The sequence below is a fragment of the Octodon degus genome, unplaced genomic scaffold, assembly GCF_000260255.1.
Source record: "Octodon degus isolate 3935 unplaced genomic scaffold, OctDeg1.0 scaffold00006, whole genome shotgun sequence".
NCBI lineage: Eukaryota > Metazoa > Chordata > Mammalia > Rodentia > Octodontidae > Octodon > Octodon degus.
In genome coordinates this window covers 27794928-27816683 of record NW_004524582.1, presented here as the reverse complement: position 1 = coordinate 27816683, position 21756 = coordinate 27794928, and the positions used below count along the sequence as shown (strand labels likewise).

General features: G+C 44.0%; 1 protein-coding gene across 1 annotated transcript in view; it reads right to left on the bottom strand.

The window, feature by feature from the left end:
- Positions 1 to 21756, bottom strand: part of Clnk (cytokine dependent hematopoietic cell linker) — a 64533-nt gene that overhangs the window by 23738 nt on the left and 19039 nt on the right. The window contains exons 3-6 of the mRNA XM_004624667.2: positions 17828 to 17847; positions 15821 to 15931; positions 14287 to 14354; positions 2579 to 2660 (exon numbers count right to left, since the gene is read on the bottom strand). Of these exons, the coding sequence (XP_004624724.1) occupies positions 2579 to 2660; positions 14287 to 14354; positions 15821 to 15931; positions 17828 to 17847 (281 nt within the window). The remainder of the gene's footprint in view (positions 1 to 2578; positions 2661 to 14286; positions 14355 to 15820; positions 15932 to 17827; positions 17848 to 21756) is intronic.

Genomic DNA, 21756 nt, shown 5'->3' with positions numbered 1-21756 from the left:
AATTTATGAACAGTAAAGTTTCTCTGTTCTGATTTTCAGGATTTTTGGGAAATAGTGAATGATGCAGAATATCCTCAAGATATTTTAGAGCTCTGTTCATAAATGCAGAAACAAAAAAGTCCCCAAACTAAAACTAAGGTCTAAATGATGATCCTCACATTTAACAAACACATGCGGAGACCTTACTGGATGCATCGTATGTTTATGGAAGGTTAAATAAATAAGGCATGGTCCGTTCCCTAGTGGAGTGTGTTTTATACAGAGAAGACAAATTGTGTCATCACAGTAGCGTACTTGTTGAGTGTCACAGGAAAAGTGCACACAGCCCCAGCTCCTGTAGTGGAGGAAGGGTACTGAAAATGGAATTGCTCTGGTTCTCAGTAAAGGGTGAGATTCTAATGGAGATGAGCCCTGCCCTGAGCCCTGAAGGATACTAAGAATAGAGTGTGTGTTCTGGGCAGAGAGACTACTGGGTGCCATGGACCAGAGGCGAGAAAGTGTGACTCACTGGGCCAGAGCCCCAGAAGTAGGTCCATGGGGGGCGGGATGCAGAGCTTAGAGAGTCTTAATATCATTTGGCTAGAGCAGTAGTCAGGGCCAGCGTGATGGCGCTGTCCACTTCACAAGGTGGAGAAAGGGAGAGTCCACAGACTCAAGTCTTGTTTGGAAGTAGAACTTGGGAGCTCGCAGTGGGTTGGACGGGAAGTGCTTCCACTTACTGGAGGGCGAAGGCTTGCAGGAGGACAGTGCTGATTTGGGAATGATGTGTAAGTGAGGAGTTCAAGCTTTTCGGTGTGTACTCTGCAGTGCCTGTGATCCCTCCACGGAGCTCTGCCCTGTGTTTAATTGGAAGTACTGATCTGGAGCCGAGAACGGAAGATTGGGAAGAAGATGGAGACTTGGGCACTGGAGCACAGAGTTGACCTGGGACGCTGAGGGGAATGGGGGACAAGGACCTCGGGGGCCTCTGAGGAGCACCCTGCCGAGGGTGAGTTTGGGAAAGGAGTCTGAGAAGGGGACTTAGAGGACGCAGCACATTAAGTGAGGAACTAAAATCAGTTGACTTTATTCAATAAACTAAGCAAACAAAATGACCCCAAAACATTTCAAAAAAATGACTGCACTCATAAATCTAAAGTGTTCATTATCTTTTACTAGCACATGGTGATTTTATTTCCTTGAAAAATTATACCAACATTTCTTTTTTCACTACTGGAGATTGAACCCAGGGCTTTTGCACTTAGCTATATCCCTCATCTTTTTTTTTTTTTAATTTTTATTTTTTTCCTGTAAGATAGAGCTTCATCACATTGCTAAATTTTCCAGGATGGGCTCTCATTTGTAATCCTCCTGCTTTGACCTCCTAGAGTGCTGGGATTACTGACCGGTGTCACCAGGTTCAGCCAAGAAGGCATATTCTATGGTGGAATACTGTCAGATTGGGACTTGAACAGCCTAAGACTCTTAAAGCAGTAATCCTAATATCTACCAGCTGAAAGATGGTAGCAAACTTAGGGAAGGTGCAAGATAAGACATGGAAGCAAACGGAGGAGAAGGGGACAGGGTAAGTCACAGTGTCACTACTGCATGGGACCTGGGAACAGCCATGAGAGCTGGCCCTGACCGGGCTCTGGCTACACGGATCGGGTGGAGCATCCTGTGTAAGATGGAATGCTGTCCAGGTCCTGCTGTTCACTTGTGGTGACAGCAGGCACCAGAGCGTCCTGGTGCACAGCAAGCATTGTCAGAATCAAGTCATTAGCGGTGACATTGGCTACTGGAAAGTGCTTGGGGTTTGGAGTTAGATTCAGCTTCAAATGTAAAGGACTCGGTGTGTCTCAGCCTCATTTTTCCTGACTGGGAAGTGAGAAAGAACTGTCTTCTGGCTAGAGTGCAGTTTTAGGCTGCGGGGCGATGAATGAAAAGCAGAGGGAGAGTTGCAGGCAGGGCAGTGGGCTGTGCGGTGCCTCGCAGTGAGCGAAGTGTGGGGGCTGGCTGGGGCAGCATGAGCCTCAATGGTGGGGTGTCACAGGAAGTGGCAGCGCCGAGGTCCCTGCCACTGGCCAGAGTTGGATGAGCAGGGCCTCACAGGGCTCATCAGGGCTCCTGGATTCTGTTAGGGAATCCTTTACTGATTTGCATGCAGTGAGACATCCGACAACCTCTGCTTTCACTTGACAGTTTTTACAATAACCCGATCGACAATTATTCACTCCTAGAATGGCGTTTTCCATGCCTGGTCATCTGTATTCAGAAGTGACTGTGTGCTTCAGTGTGGAAGGCATCAGCTGCAGAGAGTAAGAAACAGCCAACTGCTCCTCCAAGATTAGCGTCTATTCCAGTAAATCCTATCCAGCTTACATTCAGTTCTCAGAATCCCCCGTACTTCTCTCAGGTTAAATCAATCACTTGTAAATTGCAGCAAGGACAGTACTGCAGCATCCAGTGACTTCCGGGGTTGCCAGGTTTGAGGAGCAAAGGCCAGAGGTACTCTCTGGTCTCAAGTCCTGGCAGTCATGGTCCAGGGTAGTGCAGGGCCAGACCCTGTGCTGGGACCTACCACATTCCTGGTCCTTACCTGGTAATGGGAAGTGCAGTCTTCTGAGGGTTCTGGTTTTCCAGTGTGTGAGATGGTTCAGGCTTTGTCTGGCGATGAGGAGCTAAAAGCATGACATAACTTGGTCAGGTCGAGTACTAAAATGATTGAGGATGATAAAAAGGCCAACTCCCATGGTAATTTCACCTCACTAATCTCTGGTTATCAAGAAAGAGGCTGTCGGTGGTGAGTGAAGACTACGGATCATGCATGCTATAACCCTCCCAGCTTCTGGGGGGGTTGTCTTCTCTCCACAGATATAAAAATTGCGTTGAGTGCTTACCATCTCAGAAATACAGAATACTGCATTGCAAGACATTGTAGGGCATATTTTACACCAGTGAATTTTAAAGACTTCTGGCTTTATCCTCATCAACCTGCTATAGAATGTTTCCTCTAGCACAAAGATCTACCAGAGTATGGTGTCTGTAGAGAAGACCGACATGACACTTACATCCCAATGAAAGGGAACAAGAAATACATGTGTAAGTAGATCAGCAGAAGAAAATGTAACTGCTGTAAAGACATCAAATCTGAACAACTAATTTGAAGACAACAGTATGGGATAGAACAACCACTGTTGAATTCCTATCATTTTGTTCAGTGAAATCCTGTATCATGGCCATTCTTTTTACTATTTTAATTCTCTTTTTTAAACAGTACACTTTGGGCTGCAGTGTGGCCACATGAGTGGGCAAAGATCTCTACACCAGGGTCCTGGTGAGGAGGGAGTTAATCTACGGGGATGCTGCCAGAGATGGAGACAGCTGTCGCCACCTGCCCCCTCCACCCGTGTCCTCAAGCCCATCCTGCGACAGGACAGGTAAGCATCCAGAATGCTGATGGAGATGAGAAGTTTCCAGAGGGTGACAACCAGCGTATATTTTCTCAATGTTTTCCCTTTGATTGTCAAGTTTTGAAAAAGTTCTGCCAAGCTCGCGAGCTGGAGTTATTTAGTAATTACCTAGGCTGCTGGTGTCGCTGCTTTTTATCTCCTTTTCTTCACAGGAAGATTCTAACCAACCGTCCAGAATTAAAAGGGTGCATAATAATACTCGGTATGAAATCCTATAAAACGCCCTCTGAGTGGAGGTGGTCAGTAATAAAGCCAAGGAAGCGTACAGGTGACACTGGCTGAGGTGGCTGAATTTTGGTTGACTCTGGGTTGTACCCAAGGTTGATCACAAACAGGAAACCTTGATCTAAGTACTGAGGTTGACTGGAGTCAGTGACCGGTCTATTAATGTCACACTCTGTAAAATAATTTCATGCCTTCGCCAGCTACGCAGAGCGTCCATCCCTCCTGAGCTGCAGTGTCACATTTTGCACTGATAACCCCTGAAGCCTGATGCAGCAGCTTAGTAAGACGGTGGGAAAGGGCATGTTTTTCACTATTTTCAAACTATTTAAAAGTGCCCATGAGGCTCCAGCCCTCCAACCGGAACCCACAACCCAGGCAGTACCCTCTTCAGCTGACCTTCCTCTGCGTACAAGGAAGAACAGCGCTGAGACCCAAGCAAGAAGTGCAACTGGACCAAAATCACACCGTGAGTTGGTGGCAGGTCTCTGAATCCCTGCCCCAGTGTGGCTCTGCGGAACTGGGATGCTTATTTGTAATTCTGGACCATTGGCGGGGCCTTTGTTTCTGGGTGTATTTCTTCCTTTTAAAGGAATGGACGCTATTTCAAAGGTAGGCATAAAGGCACTGGTCGCATCATGCTGTGCAGTGAGCACTGAGTTACGTATGCCCACCGCAGTGCCACCCACAGTGTGCACAGCTGTGTGCGTGAGGGTCTCTGTGCACCAAGCGTGGGTGACGTCAGAGGATGAGACACCACCCACCATCTTCCCGAGGGCACTGGGGCAGCGATTTCTTTCCAAAGTGGCAAGGAGTGACCGTGGCTAAAGGAAGGAGACTGAATAGCGCCGGCCAAATTCAGTCTCCTGTACACTTGGAGACTGAATAGCTCGGTGGATTAAAGCGCCTGCAAGCAGGCACAGGTGGGGGGTTTGATCCCCCGGCCTGCCATCTGGCCTCACCCTGGGACGCACTGAGCCGGCAATTGAGATGGCGTGGTAGTGCATGCCTGTAATCCCAGCTCTTGGGCGGCTGTAAACAGGCGGATCCCTACGAGTCCGATCTACTACTGAGACCCTGAACACCCTGTAGACCCTTCCCTAAAATACAAAGACTGATTCGCCTCTGATTTAAATCACCCTGTGAGAACTGGAGGACTTTTAAATATACTAGGAGGCCCTGCATGTGTCTTGACCACATCATTTCATACTCACACATGCGCGTGTGTGTGTGTGCGTGCACACACACACACACACACACACACACGTGCATACTTGACTTCTAAAACATCCTCTTAAATAATGACTAGTCCTATGGATCTAAAAACAGACTTTGTGTTAATGGCATTAGAGTAAGAAAAAAACCATTGTAAACAACTTACGTGTTTCTGCTTGCAGGGCCTGTATTAAATAATAAGAAGAAAAGTAATGTATGACTTCTGGAGATAGAGGATTTAATAGAATACGATGAATATTTTTGGAGCATTTGGTTAGTAGTGTTTGGGAAAAAATGTTATCAATTCTTGAAAAATCTATCTGGCTTTAAATTATTACTCAAGATAATTAAATTTTATTTAATTTTAAATAAAATTAAACTTTTATACTCACTGTATGCAACAGATAAATCTATAGTCACCCAACAGCCTTGTAACTCACTTTGCCTCTTAGAAAGTACCATATCTATAGTTACCGGGGCCTTTAGAGATATTTGTATTCTTAATGCAGTAATTGCTTACTTCAGACTCCTTTCTAAGAACCAAACTGAAATCTGAGGCAGGGTCTATGTTCAGCACATCATTGCTTATAGCATCACTCATCGGAAACAGTATACATGCCCAGATCAATAACTGTGAATTTCCATGCTATGTCAGCTTCTTGGCATATTCGGATGGCATTACAGGTGTTTATGTAGAGAGCAGAGTAATACTATACTATCAGTTGCCTCAATGCTACATACAAAGTTCAGGATAAAAACAAGACCCCTGACATATTTACATGTTGGTATGTTTTAAGTGTGTGTGTGTGTGTGTGAATGATCATTTTTTTTTTTTTTTTTTTGGTACTATGGATCAAACTCAGGACCTTGCACTTGCGAGGCAGGTGCTTGCGCCACTGAGCCATCTCCCTGGTCCTTGATAAAATATCAATAGAAGTGTTCTGTTCTAAATCATAAGGCTGCGATTAATTTTTCTTTATACTTGTTCTAAAATTTTATTTAAGGAAAAGAGCAGATAATACTTACATTGCTTTTTGAAATAGCTGTTTATCTCCAGAACACTTTTCTTTCTCTTTCCTTCCTTAAAAGTGGTAAATTACAGATCATCCTTTGTTATGAAAATCTACATGTTTATTGAATGACTTTCATCTTTGACCACATTCCACTCGTGAAAAAGCAAAAAGTTTTACAGTAGAGACAGTAGTTGCAGAAGGGTTTATTTAATTGTGAGCAATCCTATGAATTCCCTTCCAGACATGGTATCAACTGGAAAAGATGTTAGGCATCATTTTGATATGAACTTGTTGATCTGAGGGATAGAAAAGGTTGTTGGATTGTCGAGCGAGGTTTTCAAATGTTCTAGAATAAGCATGTTTCTTCTTTCTGCATACACATGCCTTTTTATGGGGTAAGGCAGGTTTATCACACCTTCCAGCAAAATTTCTAAGGGTCTGAAAGTCCGAAGAGCGTTAAAAGTCATTGGTTTACAGATGAGGCGGCACCATCTGCCCGTACTCAGCATTATGTTGAGGCCAAGCTGACCCTGAGTTTTGCTCTCCTGACTCACAAATGCTTTTAGGTTAAGAAATCTTTCACAGCAGTTTTTCAGAGCAGCAGCTTGTATCTTGTCTGAAGCTAGCAAAAGACAGAGCTTTTTGTTTTAATGACCTTGGCATTCACTAGGGTTCAGGGAAGAGGACAAGCATTTTATTATGGACAACGAGAGGGAGTAAATCTACAGGCCCAGCAGAAGGGCTAAGGATGCATTCTAAGGAGTGCTTTGGAAGCCTCCCCCCTGAGTCTTCCTGGGACACAGAGTCTGCCGGCTCCCAGCACTTGGTCAGACGCGGCAGCTCCTGGACTTGTTACAGGCCCGGGGGAAGCAGAACCATAAATCCTGTGTGCAGAGAAGCCCTGCTCAGGGAGGAGAGTTGGTTTATTTCATTGACATCCAGCCAACTTCTTGGTTGAGATCTCTGAATTTAAAATCAATGCAATAAAACGTGGTGTGGAATCTCTCCAGGTTTTCTACTTGAATTTTTTAAGCTATTAGAAAGTAAGTATACTCAAGTGAGATGGTACTGTCTCCTTCATCTTTTCTGCCCCTCCCTTCTTCCTCCCTCTCACTCTCTCTTCCTTCTCTTTCTTCCTTCTCCTCCCTTCCTTCTTTGCTTGCTTTCTTATTATTTAACCCAGGCTGCCTCTGTAGTTGTTGGGGGCAGAGTCAGGTCTGTGGGGAGCAGCCCTGGATGATAGATATCAGGGGCCGGCACTCTCTCCTGCCAGCTGCAGTAGCTTTGGCAGTTGGCCTCCTCTCCCAGGCTTAATTTTTCTCTTAGGGTTTTGTGCAGATGAAAGAGACTGTGAGTCTTGTCTTCCTTTGCAAACTATGGAGGGCCAGTTGAATTTGAATTGGAGCAGGCAGTATGCTTCTGGAATCAAATCCACTTTCCTATGTTAATTAAGTGAGCACTTCAGGTGCTCACAAGTGTGGTGTTGGCTGTTCTACTTGGGCTTTGGGGGAACATCTTGGCAAAAGATAAGAAGGGATGTGTTCTGCTCATAAATCTTTTTCTTTTGATGATGATGCCAATTTCTAGCAGAAACCAACTAAAGTTATGGAGAAAACAAACAGGCCTGCATGCTCCCAGCTGCTTAAGGGGGACCTCCTCGATTTCCTCTTGCTTGTTGGTCACTGCAAGACCTACTGTCCCCTCAGGCTGACCAATGCATTATGGGCTTGAGGGGTAGCCAATCTCTACTTGATTCACATCACTCCAACCTATAGGGAGAGAGGGGTGGAGTCCTGGGCCCAGACACCAGGATGTAAGGGCTCTTCTAGCAGCAAGGCATCATGCTCAGCTGGCTCTTTCCTGGTGGCATGAGGAACCCCAGCAACTCTCAGGAGAACATGAGCCTAGAACATCCTGTACAGAACCAGGGCTGTCTCTCTCACCCAGGAATGACATGTTGTCTTTTGTGACATGATTTATCATTTTGTGGATTACAGAGATGTAATAAATGTCTTGTTTGAGTGACAAACTAAAAATGTGACTTTGGATATTAGCATTCTCATAGTCTAACAAAGAATGGAAGGAGGAAAGATAGGAAGGAAGGAAGGAAGGAAGGAAGGAAGGAAGGAAGGAAGGAAAAAAGAACAGATTCTATGCTCTAAACATAAGGGCGTAAGTCAAACAAGAGAGCAAGAACTAACAGCGTTAGCAGCCCAGTGGTGTGAGGTGAGGCCACATATGTTGTTGGATGGAAACCTCCCATTGTTACCCTCTTCTAAGGAAGTTCCTCTTTGTGAATTTAAGGACATGACACTTCTAAAAAACTCAGATCAGCTGCGTCTCACCTGCCTTTCATGCCATTCGTTGACCCTCTATTGGTCATTTGTGCATTTATTGAGATTTTTTGATGTTATCACAACAACTATGCACAGAAATATATTTTCCTCTATTTTATGGCTGAGGAAAGAGATCCGACGGATGGGGACACTTGCCAAAAATCACAAAACTTAGTGTGCAGCAGGGCAAGATTTAAAACCCAGGTTCATGTGACACTGGATCTCATCTCGCTGCTATTTTGTGGTCTTGTCTTCCTTGTGAAGGACAGATATCATGGTACAATGTAGTTCCTAGCATTTCACTTGCATGTCCTGGAGGTGGGGTGTCATTTTCCCCATGGACGTGGGCACATTTCACTGTACCAACAAACCTGGTGTGAGTGTGGTAGCAGAAGAGGGTCTTGGCTTATAACCTGGACTGTCATTTATTTTGCTTTAGTTTTCTCACCTTTAAAATAAGGGTGATAACACATTAGGAGCATAGCTAGTATGGAACCAGGTATAATGAAGTACTTGAAGCAATAGAATCTTGGGTATTGTGGTCACTTAATGCATTCTAACTTAATGAACTAGAAATTTCCCTTTTGTTTCCCGGGGGGTGGGGGGAAGTCTGCTTCTTACCTCACTTAAGTCCTTGAAACTTATTTGTCTGTAAGAAAAGAGAGACATGGTGTTAAATAAAATGCAAGTCATAATGACCAAGATAAAATCATTCTGAGCCCTTATAAACCTTTGGTTACATTTTCATTGCCAAATTAACAGTCCATAGTTCAGTGTGATACTTATCACTGTTCTGTAAAAGGAAGGTGGTTATTTTTTTCCTCATAACTTTCTATGGAAACTATAAGTCAATATAAAAGGTGGTGATAAGCAGGGAATGAACATACTTACTTCTCCTTTTAGGAGGACTTAAAGAACATCATTGTTTTCCCTGCCATTTAATTTTCCATGTCCAGTTTCATTAACACAGTCAGGCCAGTTATCAACTTGCTTTGAAAAAATGTGAAAAGCTTTAAATATGGAGCTGTCGCATGTTGTAGGACACCAGGAAGGCATCAAAGTAAAGAGATCTGGAGGTGGAGGCAGGCCATGAAACGGAAGGGAAGGGATTCAGAATTCTATGATGTGTGGGCACTGGGTATGTTTCAAGGAATTCCAAGGCTTTCATTCTATTGACAAGTCACTTAGCTTCTCAAAACCTCATTTGTTTTATAATCTGCAAAATAGCAACAAGCATGTTCATCTTAGAGAGTTCCTGGGGATAAAACTAGAAGTAGCAGCCATGCAGTAGGCACTGTTGTTAGAACGTGGCCAAGTCAGAGAAAGAAACTATGAGGTCAAGACTCCCTCCACTGACAGCTGCGGACCCCGAGCCCTCAGAGTCTGTACCAGGCGAGATGACCCTGCATGCATGCAGCGTTATCACTATGCCCTGGTTTCAGATTTCTAAGCAATTAGTGATGCCTTGAGGTTCACGATTCCTAAAGTTTGAACTCAGCGCTCAGCGTGTGGGACAGAGCAGGTAGGAAACCATTCAGACTGCTTCAAAACTCAGGGGTGTCGAAGGACACCTGAGGATGTGACTCTCCTGCTCTAGCATAGGCTAACAGTGGGATAGAGTTATGTCGTCATGACTTAGCACAGGCAAAACACAGGTGCTGGTTATAGCACTACGTAAGAATGTAAAGGTGAGAGAACAACCTGTGTAAGACTTATGCAGCAAGATGCAGGTGGTTCCCTCCTCTGCTCTGCTCCACACTGCCTGCTCCTGTTGCTGATGTCTCTCACACACGTGCTCTTTAATCTTGGGACCTCATCTGTGAAAATCTCCTTTGAGTGCCCCAAGCAGGCAGACAACACACCTCTGTACTCTCTCTTCCCTTTTAGCTGGCAAGTGAGAAGATGAAGAGAGGGGACTGAGTAGAGCAAATGCCCATAAATGTCAATTATTTTGAGGTTAAATCTCAGGGTTGTTAATGCTTAAGAGACTGGCATATTGGAGTTACTGATTGATAGGTGACATAACTTCAATTAAAAATGTAGACTTTAGGGTTGCAATTTTAAATTATAATAGTGAAGATACATTTTATTTGCAGAGTTTGAACTGTGGAAGAGAAGTTGAGTTTTCTTGTATTTATACTATTCAATTGATAACAATTGTTGAAGAAAGTTTTGCTTGCTAGGTTTAAGCCTGCCTGGTCAGCATTAGGAGTATGTAAAAATCAAATCTTTTCCATTTATAAAGGCATTTCATGTATTTAAGTTGATCTGGCTGAGTTTTTAAGGAAATCTAACCCCAAGATTCCTTAACCTAGCTCAGCTGAATTAGTTCACACTTGTAGTAGAATAAGCAGTGATTATCTTTCTGTTTAGAATTTATGTACAGCAACGTACTCTCTAGGTCAGCACTAGAGCCTTTAAGAGCCTACCTACGCTTTGGAATCCATCACGTGAGCAAACTGAACTTTAGGACAGAATCCCAGAGGCTGCATCAAGTCCTTCCATATAGACCTGGTGAGGAATCCAGCATCTGATTCTGGGTCCTTCCCTCTGCAGCCCACTGTGCGCTTCGTCCACCTGCTAGAGGTGGCCAAGGAGACACGCCCACTCATCCCATTTTCCATCTCTGCATAACAGGTGCTGGGTATGAACTTCCGGTGTCTACTGTTTACTATAAACGTGGGCCTTCTTTGTGTATATTTTAATTTTTGACTAAGTTTAAATGCTTTAAATCTGTGAGCTTTGTCTCCCTTAGTAAGTTCCATGCTCTCTAGCAGCGGAGTTTTTACATGTATAAACTGGACAAATCCAGAGAGTAACAAAGAGAACTGTTGAACATGCTAGTAAAAAATACCCCTGAAAGCTGTTTGGGATGAGGTCACAACTCTCACAGGCAGCAGCCCTCAACCCACAATTTCCTTCCAGATTATGCTTTTTACTCTGAGATAATTACAGATACCCTACAGCTGCAAGAACCGAGACAGTGATCTTCTCAGCCCTCTACCCACTTTCTCCCAATCTCAGAATCCTGCAAACTGTAGTTATAATTAAGTTCACACCTTGAGATCTGTATTCCCAGGTACAAATGTGAATTTGTACATCTCAATCAACTATACTGTCTCTCATTGAAGGAGCCATGTTTTTTTTCACATCTATAGGAGCTTCTTTTTGCTTCGCAATCATCAGAGTATACATTTTTGCAGCTGAGATTTCTTGAGCCGGTGGGACACCAGCATTCCTGGTTGCACAGGTAAGCCCAGAGTTAGGCAAAGGGGGTTTGAGTGTTTTTCACCGAGGTACTTTATTTATATTTTGGCTGAACTGCAGTCCTTGGGGCATTGTATTTATTGAAGTATAAAGGAGCTGCTGTGGCATAAGGGATTCTATTTCTGTGTTTTCCTCAGTAAAGTGGGGAGATTAATACTGCTTTCTTCACAGAGAATTGTGGGACCAAATGCGTCAGTGCAGACAGCAGGCTTCGGGCTGGGGCCCACGCACAGTCAGCGCTCAGAAAAGGTTCGCTACTCTGATAATTCAGGTTGATTGTACTTGGCCGTGGTATTACAGCAGCTGCAAAGTTAGTCCCCTTTTAATTCCCTCTCAGAGTATGTCAAGGAGGGTCTCTTCGTTGTGACCAGTGCCTCCCAAAACCAATCTAACCTTTATGTATTTCTCCCTTTATTTTTTAAATTTTTTTCCTATTTTGTTATTTATTTTACTGAGAAACAAACAGCAATGAGACAGTTTCAAAGCTGATTAGTAGGACAGTTTCAATAATTAGTACATTGTTGTCTTCGTAGTGGTTATCTATAGTACAAGATGCAGACAGGATATCCTGTCCAAACTATGAGTACAAATCTTTCTTCTCATTGAATTAAGAGAAAGTAGCTGTATATCTACCTTATCTCTCCCTTTAGCCGTGAGAAATGTCCCCAGGTTAAAAGTTAGGGCCTGAAACTTCCACTGTTGCATTTCTTTAAAGTGCACTTACTTCACTGAGAAACAAGTGAGCCAGGAAAAATAAATATTAAGTCCGTGGAGATCGTAGCAGTCATCACAGTGCACAGATTGTTGCGAGCACACAAGTAGTGCGCTCGAGACTTTCAAGTTCTCTCCTAGTTCTGAGTTGTCGATCAGTTATCTAAAACGAAGTTTCCCTTAACTGATCTGCCTTGATTCCACAGTTATCTTGTGAAGCTAAAACTTAGCTTTAATTAAGCAAAAGAATTCCTGGCCAGTGGAGACAAATGGGTCTGAAAGACAGTGGGGCCACAGCCGCCGTCCGGGGTGAGCGGCAGTTGTCCAGGGTTGCAACTCTTGGGGTCCCGGAAGCCCTTGAGGGCCAGATGGAAATTGCATCTTCCTCAGGGTGCCGTTCATACACTATACAAAGCAGTGCTAGCGGGGTGTGTGTGTGTGTGTGTGTGTGTGTGTGGTTGTGGGGGCTGCTGCAGAAGCTCAGATTGTGGATGGTCTGTTTTCACAGTCTGCACATAGCTATTTGCATGTGACCGGGGTCATCAGTAAAGCTGTCCGACCACCCAAGTGCTCCTTGCTAACAATGCATTTGAAGACACAGCTCTCTTGCTACAGGGAAACTCCCCCATTCTCCCACTCCTCGTGGCCTCCCAGTGTCTCCTGGAGGACTCTGTGGGCTTTTTACTCATGCCAATCTTGTGACTTTACGTTACCTACCTCTCTGAGTTACCTAACCTCACTGAGTTACCTAATCTCACCTGAGTAACTTTAGAGATTTGAAGGTAAGGAAATGATGTTTACTGAGTGCCTACAGGCCTTCTGCTGGGCTGGGCACATTACCGTGTTAGGCCTTGGAGAAGCCACACTTCACAGAGCCCTGGATGGAGTTCATAAGATGAAATGTGATATCTCTAGAGGGCTTTGCAGTGAAAAAGTGCATCTCAATTCCCATCACACCCCTCAAGATGAAAATCATCAACTAGAACTACAAGGACACTAAGGTACAAAACCACAGTTTCTAAAGAGACCAGCATCATGAAGCCAGCCTCTCAGTGAACTTGTGGAATCTAGCAGCAGAGGGACTGCTGGCGGGCTGAGGAAGCGCAATAAGGGAGGCTGGATACCTGGGCGCAAGCAGATAAGATGTGGAATGTGCTTCTGAGAGGGGCTTCTCCTAGAACCTGGTTCCTCTGGGTTCCTAGCCCTGGCTGCAATGACGTCCATGTGGGGAGCCATAAAATGCAGAGCGCCATTCCAATAGACGCAAGTTACGGCTTGTGTCTAGTTGTCCCTCCAAAGCCTTCTGCAGTCATGGGATGGGCTTCTCGAGTCTGTGTTTAATTCATGATCCAATGTTGAGACTATGGGTGCAAGAGCTACACCTGCCCTGGTGCGGATGCCCTTCATGCAATATAAGGAAGAGAGGGAGGCTTGCTTTTTGTTGCCACAGCTGCTCCCCTTCCCTTCCTGCTCTTGCTGCTTTGCTGTTTTCTCTGCCTTGTACTGCTGCCCTCTGCCATGTGCCCATCTGCCTTGGAGTCAGCTGAGAATGGACTGAAACCTCCACAAATTGTGAGCTAAACAAGCCTTTCTTTCCTTAATTATGGTGTTGGGTATTTTGTTCCAGCAATGAAAGAAAAGTAATAGGGACAATGCAGCAGCAGGATTTGGAGTTGTCAAGGAACTTTCTGAAATTATACATCTGGAAGTGGCTCAAGTGGGATTCAGCCCTGTTCTACCCAGCCCCAGGGTCCTGGCCTTTTCACACATGAGGAAGTAGAAAGTAGATACACTTATTTTGATCCTAACAACTTCATCACCTTTGGTATCTTATTAGTCCTATTTTCTATTTCCTCCTTTGCAGGTAGACCAGTTTTTCACATATCAAACTATTTGATCAAAAGTTTTCTGAAAAGAACACTTGGTATTTCCAATTCTGATGGCACATGTACTAATGTCCCTTTGTTTCAGTGCCTCACTCTTTGAAATGGAAATCAGAGTACAGCAGCTTGGATGCCTCCTTCTATGGTTAGGTGCCTTCAGACGCTGCAGACGGACAGGCACGCTCACGCTCACGCTCACAGATACCCACAAGTGCATCAGGCACTGTGCAGGGAACACAGATGCCATGTGAGCCCCTTTGGGGTGTGAGAGTCAGATCAGAATGTGGGCATACTATGTGGAGTTGGGAAAAGCTCGAACAGAAAGAGCTCAAGTCCCTAAGTGTGCAAGAAACATTCGTTATAAATTTGTGCTGCTAGCATGTTAGGAGAATTATTTAATTTTCACAGTAACCAATGCAATAGGTAGGTGGTAGGTGTCAAGATCATCCTTTACCGATGAGAAAAGCCTTGGCCCCAGGCAACACTGGCGCAGGACTTGGCGGACCTGCTGATGCACTTCCTTCCCTTCCATGCAGGAAATTTGCGGGTCTGTAACCCAGGCTCTGAAGATGTTACTCAGTAGATGCCAGGAGCAGCCCTCCCCCAGGTTGTCACAACCCAGATTCTCTCCAGACATTGCTACCTGTCGCTTAGGGAGGAGAAAGGGCAAAGTCGCCCCGGCCCCCAATGAAAGAGAGCCTAAGTTTGAAGCAGGACAGTGTGTCCACCTTGAGGACTTGTCCTCCTTGCTGGGGGCTGTGCTCTGTGAAATGACAGATGGAGAGAGCACCCTCCACAGGAGGGAGGATGAGGGAGTGACTTGGAAAAGCTGCTATTGGGACTTTGAAGGATGGGCAGGTGCGAGGAGACGTTTCCCAGACAATTAGGAGTGAGACTTAGAAGGCATTTGACACCATGGAATGAGCCCTTGCATCAAAACCAGTAATACATAGGACTCCCATACAGCTCAAAGTGGGCCTGAGACCCTGAATTTCTGCACTCCTGAGAAACATGTCCCAACTCAGTCCCACTTGTACCTCAACCTGCCTGTACGTGCAGCCAGAAAGCCTTGTTCTTCTAGTGCAGAGTAAGAAAGAAATGCCACCCTTTGCTCTGAATTCCAAAGGACAATTTTGGTAATTCGAACTATCTAGGGGGGAACACTACGAACTTGAGCTAGTCACATTTTGTCATTAGTATCAGCTGCCAAACAGCCTGTACATTGGGACTGGGAATCCAATTCCCATGGAAACCCTTAGTGCCAGAGGGCTGGTTTTGCAATATTTATTTGTCAAAAAGGCAATAATATTTTTAATAGAAGGCTTTTCAGGTCAGGCTGTATTTTTCCAGCCAGAGTGGAAGAAAACTGCCCCCTGGATTGGTCCTGGAGTAGTGGGAACCTCTTTCTGGTCTTTACATATAATGTTCTGCTTTCCTCCTGGCATGGAACAGTTTCTTCAGTAACTAACCCAGGCCTCAAAGGAGCAATTCTGTCAAGAGCTCACTTTCTTACAAAGCTGTATTTTCTAGGAAGTAGAAAGCCATAGGTTTCTAAAACTATCTTCCTCACAGGCATGGTTGGTCTTCCTTGCCCAAGGGGAGCTCTCCCCACCCTTCTCCCCGGGGAAGCTTCTTCCTTAGGAGGTGACTCTGTCACCCTCCCACAGGCCACCCAGTAGCTCTTCCTGGGCACTGCACAGTAGCAAGGTCATGTGTCTCACCTGGGCCCCCTCTGGGCTTCTGGGAAGGTGGGCCGCTGTAGGGCAGGTGTGTGGTTCTCCGGTGGTGCAGGGGGCAAGGGCTGGTACTTCTTCGGGAGGGTGGGAGGAGGCCTGCATGAAGAGTCCCGGGAGGGTTTGAGTAGGTTGGTGACACAGCTGGCTTTTCACCCCTTGAATGCATTCCCCCTGCCCGGCCCTCCCTGTCCCAAATCTGGGTTGTGAGATGCTCAGTGGTTGACAAGGCAGCCTGAGCTGTTTGAGGCAGCCTCAAGTGTTAGCATATTTGTTCTTCTAGCAAATGTTAAGCAAACTCCCTGCAGCCCTGCTCTCTGGTTTGGTGCTGTTTTCTGGAGGGTGATGTACTTTTCTACAGGGTGTCATTTACGTTTCAATATGCCACCAAAGTGAGTTTCTGGAGGCTGGGGAAGAGGACAGCAAACTTCTTTTTATCACAGGCTGAAAGAATTGAACTTTTAAAGGTCCCCAAGGAAATGTGGAACTGTTTAGAAGTAAATGAAGACCAATTCACAAAGTCATTCAGCAGTTTGGTTTGCTTATTCATTCAGAAAGCACGTGTGGTGTTGTGGTAGATGCTGAGGGTGTGGCGAGGAAAGGGCTGCACTTGGCTGGAGACGCTTCCAAGGGAAGGAAGAGACAGGACTGAGGAACTGAGTTACAGAGCTGTACAAAGGGCTGGCAGAGGCAGCCACAGGGCTCAGGCCCGTGGTGAACGTGGCTGCACGCTGAGAGCCTCCGCAGCTTTCTGCTGCTTTGATGTCCATGTCTATGTGGAGTGGAGTATTATGCGGCCTTATGCGTGGATGGCACATAAATGCATGTGCTCAGATGAGCATATATTTATATATGGTAAGTCTCGTACATAGCCACTGGCTCTCTGCTGAGTGGCTCTTGAATCTGAGTGTAAGTGTATATCCATCAAAGCGCTGGCAGATTTCTTTGGTAGAAGAATGGAGAGAAACAAGAAGGAATTGCTGGTGGGAATGTAAACTAGTACAACCACTATGGAAATCCTCAAAAAACTAAAAATAGAAATTTTGTTTAACAAGAAGTTAAAATTATCATCTTACAGGGATGGGATCCATGCACACCCAAGATTGTAGCGGCACAGTTTATAATAGCCAGACCTTGGAAACAGCATGTATGTCTATCAGTGGCTGAATGGTTGAAGTCAGTGTGGTGGTTACACACAAAGGAGGACTGTTCTGCATAAAGGAAGATAAACTTGGGGAATCCACAGGTAAATGGACGCGCCTTGAGAATATAACATTGAAAGTGAAATAAGTGAGACACAAAGCTTAAATGTCACATGGTTTCTCTTATTTGAGAAACTCTACACATATATTTATATGCATGCATACAGCGAATAAGAGCAAAATGGAAGCTAGATGAACAGGAACAGGGAGTAATTCAAATTACTTCCTAAATTTCTTATTTGTTTCAAATATTTTAATGCACATGCTGATTTATTACTTTTATAATACTAGTTTCTCTTAGCTCATTGAAAGGAAAGTTTTGTACTATTAAGTTTGTTTCTTCTTTGTTAGAGAGAATTTTTTTTTTTTTTTTTTTTTTGGCCACATTTTCAATTCTGAGTAACTACTCTGAAGACAGTGACAAATGGTGTATTAACTATTGCCACTTTTATTATTTTGGGAAATTTTGTTTTCTTTTTTCATACAGAGAATGAAGCACTTCATTTCTTTGAGCACCCCCCACTCCTCTCTCGCATGTGTTCTATGTCTATCTCTAGTAAATCTTTCTCATGCCTCTCTTCAAGTAAATGAATACATAAATAAGTAAAGAATATAAAATGAGTGAGGGTATATTTAATAAAATATGAATGAATGACTAAATGGACAAATGAAGGCTTGGTATTGGTCAACTCATTTTCTCACAGTCAAGTGTTTATATTTCTCCTTTGCGATTGCTGTGACACATCATTTATCTGAATAAAAAGAAAAAGCTACATGATTTTAAATGTCTTACCTGGGTGGTGGTATAGGGGTCTGCAAAGAAAAAAAAAAAGTCAGAAATTAAATTTGTTGCTTTTTCAGCAGTGCCAATTGCTACATGTTTCATTTTTTTGGCTTATAATCATAAATTATTAATTATGACCAGCTCCTATGGCATAGTTTTTCAAGTCATCCGTAAGCCTTCACCTCACCTACAATTCTTTGATTTTAAAGAAAATAATAACAAATATATTCTAATGATGTCTCTTACCTTGTTTTGCTGTGTGAATTTGTCTCCTAAAACATAAGAAAGAATTTTATAGAAAACACAGAATTTATAGAAAACACTGTCAAGCACTATTCTTACATTTGCTTTATAATTCCGATGAATATTTTCAAACATTTATTAGGTGCCCAGTATGATACTAAACATTTTAGTTTTGTGGTTTTTATTAAACGTCATACTAGTTGAATGAAGAAAGGAAGGGATGAGGAACTTAAATATATTACCTATAGTCACCTCACTAATTAAGGGGAGAATGAAGATTTCATCTTATGCAGTATGATACCTAAGCTCTCCTCCTAATCACTGACATGTTGAAAAGTAACATTCATATATGCTTAATTATAATGTCTAACATTAAATGGGGAAAAGACATTTATCAAGCAATTATGAGCGAAATTACACTGATTAATACTTATATATTCAATTATATGTATATTTCACTTTATACATATGTATATAATTAATTCAAGTTCTATAGGGTACAACGTCAACATTAAAAATCCAATAGCTGGGGGCTGGGAAGATAGCTCAGTAGAATAAGTGCGCGCCTGGCAAGTGCAGGGTCCTGACTTCAATCTCCCGTACTGCAAAAAAACAAAAACAAAAAACAAAAAAATCCAATAGCTTAGGGGCATAAATGCCTGTCTGGGAAGCATAAGGTCCTGAGTTTGGTCCCTGGTACCAACAAAACAGAATAAAAAACAAAACAAAACACCCAATAGCTTTTCTGTACATCAATAGCTAAGAAAAAAATCAGTAAAACAGTGCCATTCTCTATAGAACCAAAGAAAAATGAAAACTAGAAATTACCCCAAGAAAGTGAAAGACCTCTACAGTAAAAATTACAGAGCAGTGAAGAAAAACAATTCGAGAAGACACTAGAAGATTGAAAAGCAGCCCACGCTTATGCATAGGCGGTATTAGTATTGTTGAAATGGCCACAACACCAAAAGTAATCTACAAAGCCAGTGTAACCCCCACAAAAGTCTGAAATGACAATTTTCACAGAATTAGAAAAAAATAATCTTACAATGCATATGGGGACACAAAGGACTCAATAACTAGAGCGATCCCAAGCCCAAAAACCAAGGTTGGATGTGTCACAATACCAGACTTCAATTAATACTGCAAAGCCAGAGTGACAGCATAGCAGGGCACTGGCTCAAATAGACACATGCACCAGGAGAATAGAGGGCAAAGAAGCCAACCCATGCGACAGCATTTAATTCTGGACAACGAGTGAAAAATATACATTGGAAAAGAGATTACCTTTTTAATAAATGGTGCTGGAGGGCCTTGCATCTAACTTAGTGGCATAAGTGCCTGCCTCGTAAGCACAAGGTCCCAAGTTCGGCTCCGCATTATGAAACAAAAACACCAAAATGAAAACAAACCCCAGCAACAACAAAAATAAACAAATGGCCCTGGGAACCTGGCTATGCATTTGTAGAAGGTTAAAACTAGATCCTTTTACCCTTTCCAAAAACAATCCAAAAGAGATTTGTGCCATATATTTAGGTCCTAAGTGCAAAATCTGAAATATTTAAATTGCTAGAAGAAAGCACGGGGAAGCACGTGACACCACAGGCCCAAGCAAGGGCTGCCTGCAGAGAACTGAACAGGACAATAGGGTAAAGGCTGCCTGCAGAGAACAAGAATGAGGAGCACCTTCAACAAAGATGCCACCTCAAATTTAAAATAACAAGGGAAGCAACTGCAGAGCCAGGAGGCAGTGGGCAGAATGGGAGAGGATCTTCACAGATTCTGTCCTGAAGGAGGATTATCTAGAATATACAAAGAGATATAAAAACATCAAAAAAATCAAATAGCTCAATCAATGGGTAGGTGAGTTGAATGAACACTTCTCAAGATGTACAACTGGGGGCCTACCCCTTAGCTCAGTTCTTTAAATGGCTGCTTCAACAAAGCAGTCAGGCTCAGGTTGCTGTGGTTCGATCCCCACAACTCAAGCCAGCCAAGCCTGCCCTGAAGGCATTCGGAGCAAAAAAAAAAAAAGATGTACAACTGACCAATACATATATGATAAAGTGTTCATATGATAAATATGTGGGCAAATACTTTCAGTCACTAGAGAAATGAAGATTGAAACTATACTGAGATTCCATCTCGCCCCACTTGGAATTGCTGTCATCAAGGATGCAGAAAACAATAAATGTTGGGGGTGATGTGTGTGGGGAAAGAAACCTTCCGCAATTCTGGTGAGAACGTGAATTAGTACAGGTGCCATGGAAATCCGTATAAAGTTTCCCCAAAGAACTAAAAAGAGACCTTCCATATGGCCCAGCAACTGAAATGACAGTCACTGTACTGTAGGTGATTCTGCGTACAGAGGCTCAGCCAAGATTAGGTGTCCACCTGCAGATGCATGGACAAAGCAAACGTGGCGTTTACACAACATGAGTATTGTTCAGGGGTGAAGAACAACAAAACCACGCCATTTGCCAGAAAAATGGATGCAGCTGGAGATCACCAGGTTCAGGGGAATGAGCCAGACACAGAAATGTGCGCTGCGTGTTTTCCTTCACACGCGGAGTTTCTAAAGAATGCTATGAAGGCATGAGGGGGACTATTGCTCTAGGAAGGGGAACGGGGAAGGGGCAAGAAGGCATAAGGACAGTGAAAGGGAGGGTGAGATGATCAAATATACGTGTGGAAGAAAAAACACATCAACATGCAGCATTTCATGAAATTAATACATTTTAAAAAATAATTTGAGTTCCTGCCTAGCACCTTCAGGGTGTATTTCATGGAGCACAGGAAAACAGCACTGTGGTATTTTCAAAAGAAAAGAGTTCTTGATGACACTAAAATTCAAGTTCCTTATTTTAGGGCCGAGAAGGCAGGAATGAAGTAGGTAGGACAATATCAACTAACCTTAAAAAGGCCCGAGTGGGGTCTGGTACAGATTTTTCTGACTTTGAGATAGTTTTATTTCCAACGTTCGCTACCAAACTTTTTGAGCTACACTAAGGACAGAGACAAACACGACACTCTTCTCCTCCCAGGGGCTTCTGGCTGTGCTGCTCTAATTGAAGTTCTAGAATGGAGACAAAGGGAAACAGACAACAATGTCCCTGCTGGTGAAGGGGTCAGTGTCTCAGTGATGGGCATGCGCAGAAAGCATCCTGAGAATTGCTAGCATTTCCAGGAAGAGGAAAGATGGCATCAAAGGGACAGATGGGAGGGGCCTCGCCTGGAGGCTAAGGGGAGGGGGAGTCACTTTCCTGAGCAGTGGGGAAGGCCCTGGGCAATGTCAGCCTGGTCTGCAGGCCAGCCAGTGGCTGCACCGAGCTGGACGTCCTTACCTGTGAAACAGCGAGGTCAGACTGAGACTTTCAACACTATGGTTTTGGCCCCGGATGCAGCTCAGAGGCGCAGCACCTTCCTGGCAAGCAACAGGCCCTGAGCTCCACTCCCAGTACCAGAAACTAAAATGAAAGCTGTATTTTAAACTATGCCCCAGAGCTCCTCTTAGGAAGCTCAAGAACTGGGTTGTTGGGGGGGGACTGGCTTCTAGCTCCCCACCTGTAGCAGGAGACGCCCCCTCTCCCAGCCAGTATACTTGAGTTTGTCAGTTGCCCAGATAGTAATAGTTCCAGTTCCTGTTCCTTTTGTTTCTTAGAAATGGCTGGTCACCGTGGTGCCTGCCCGGTCAC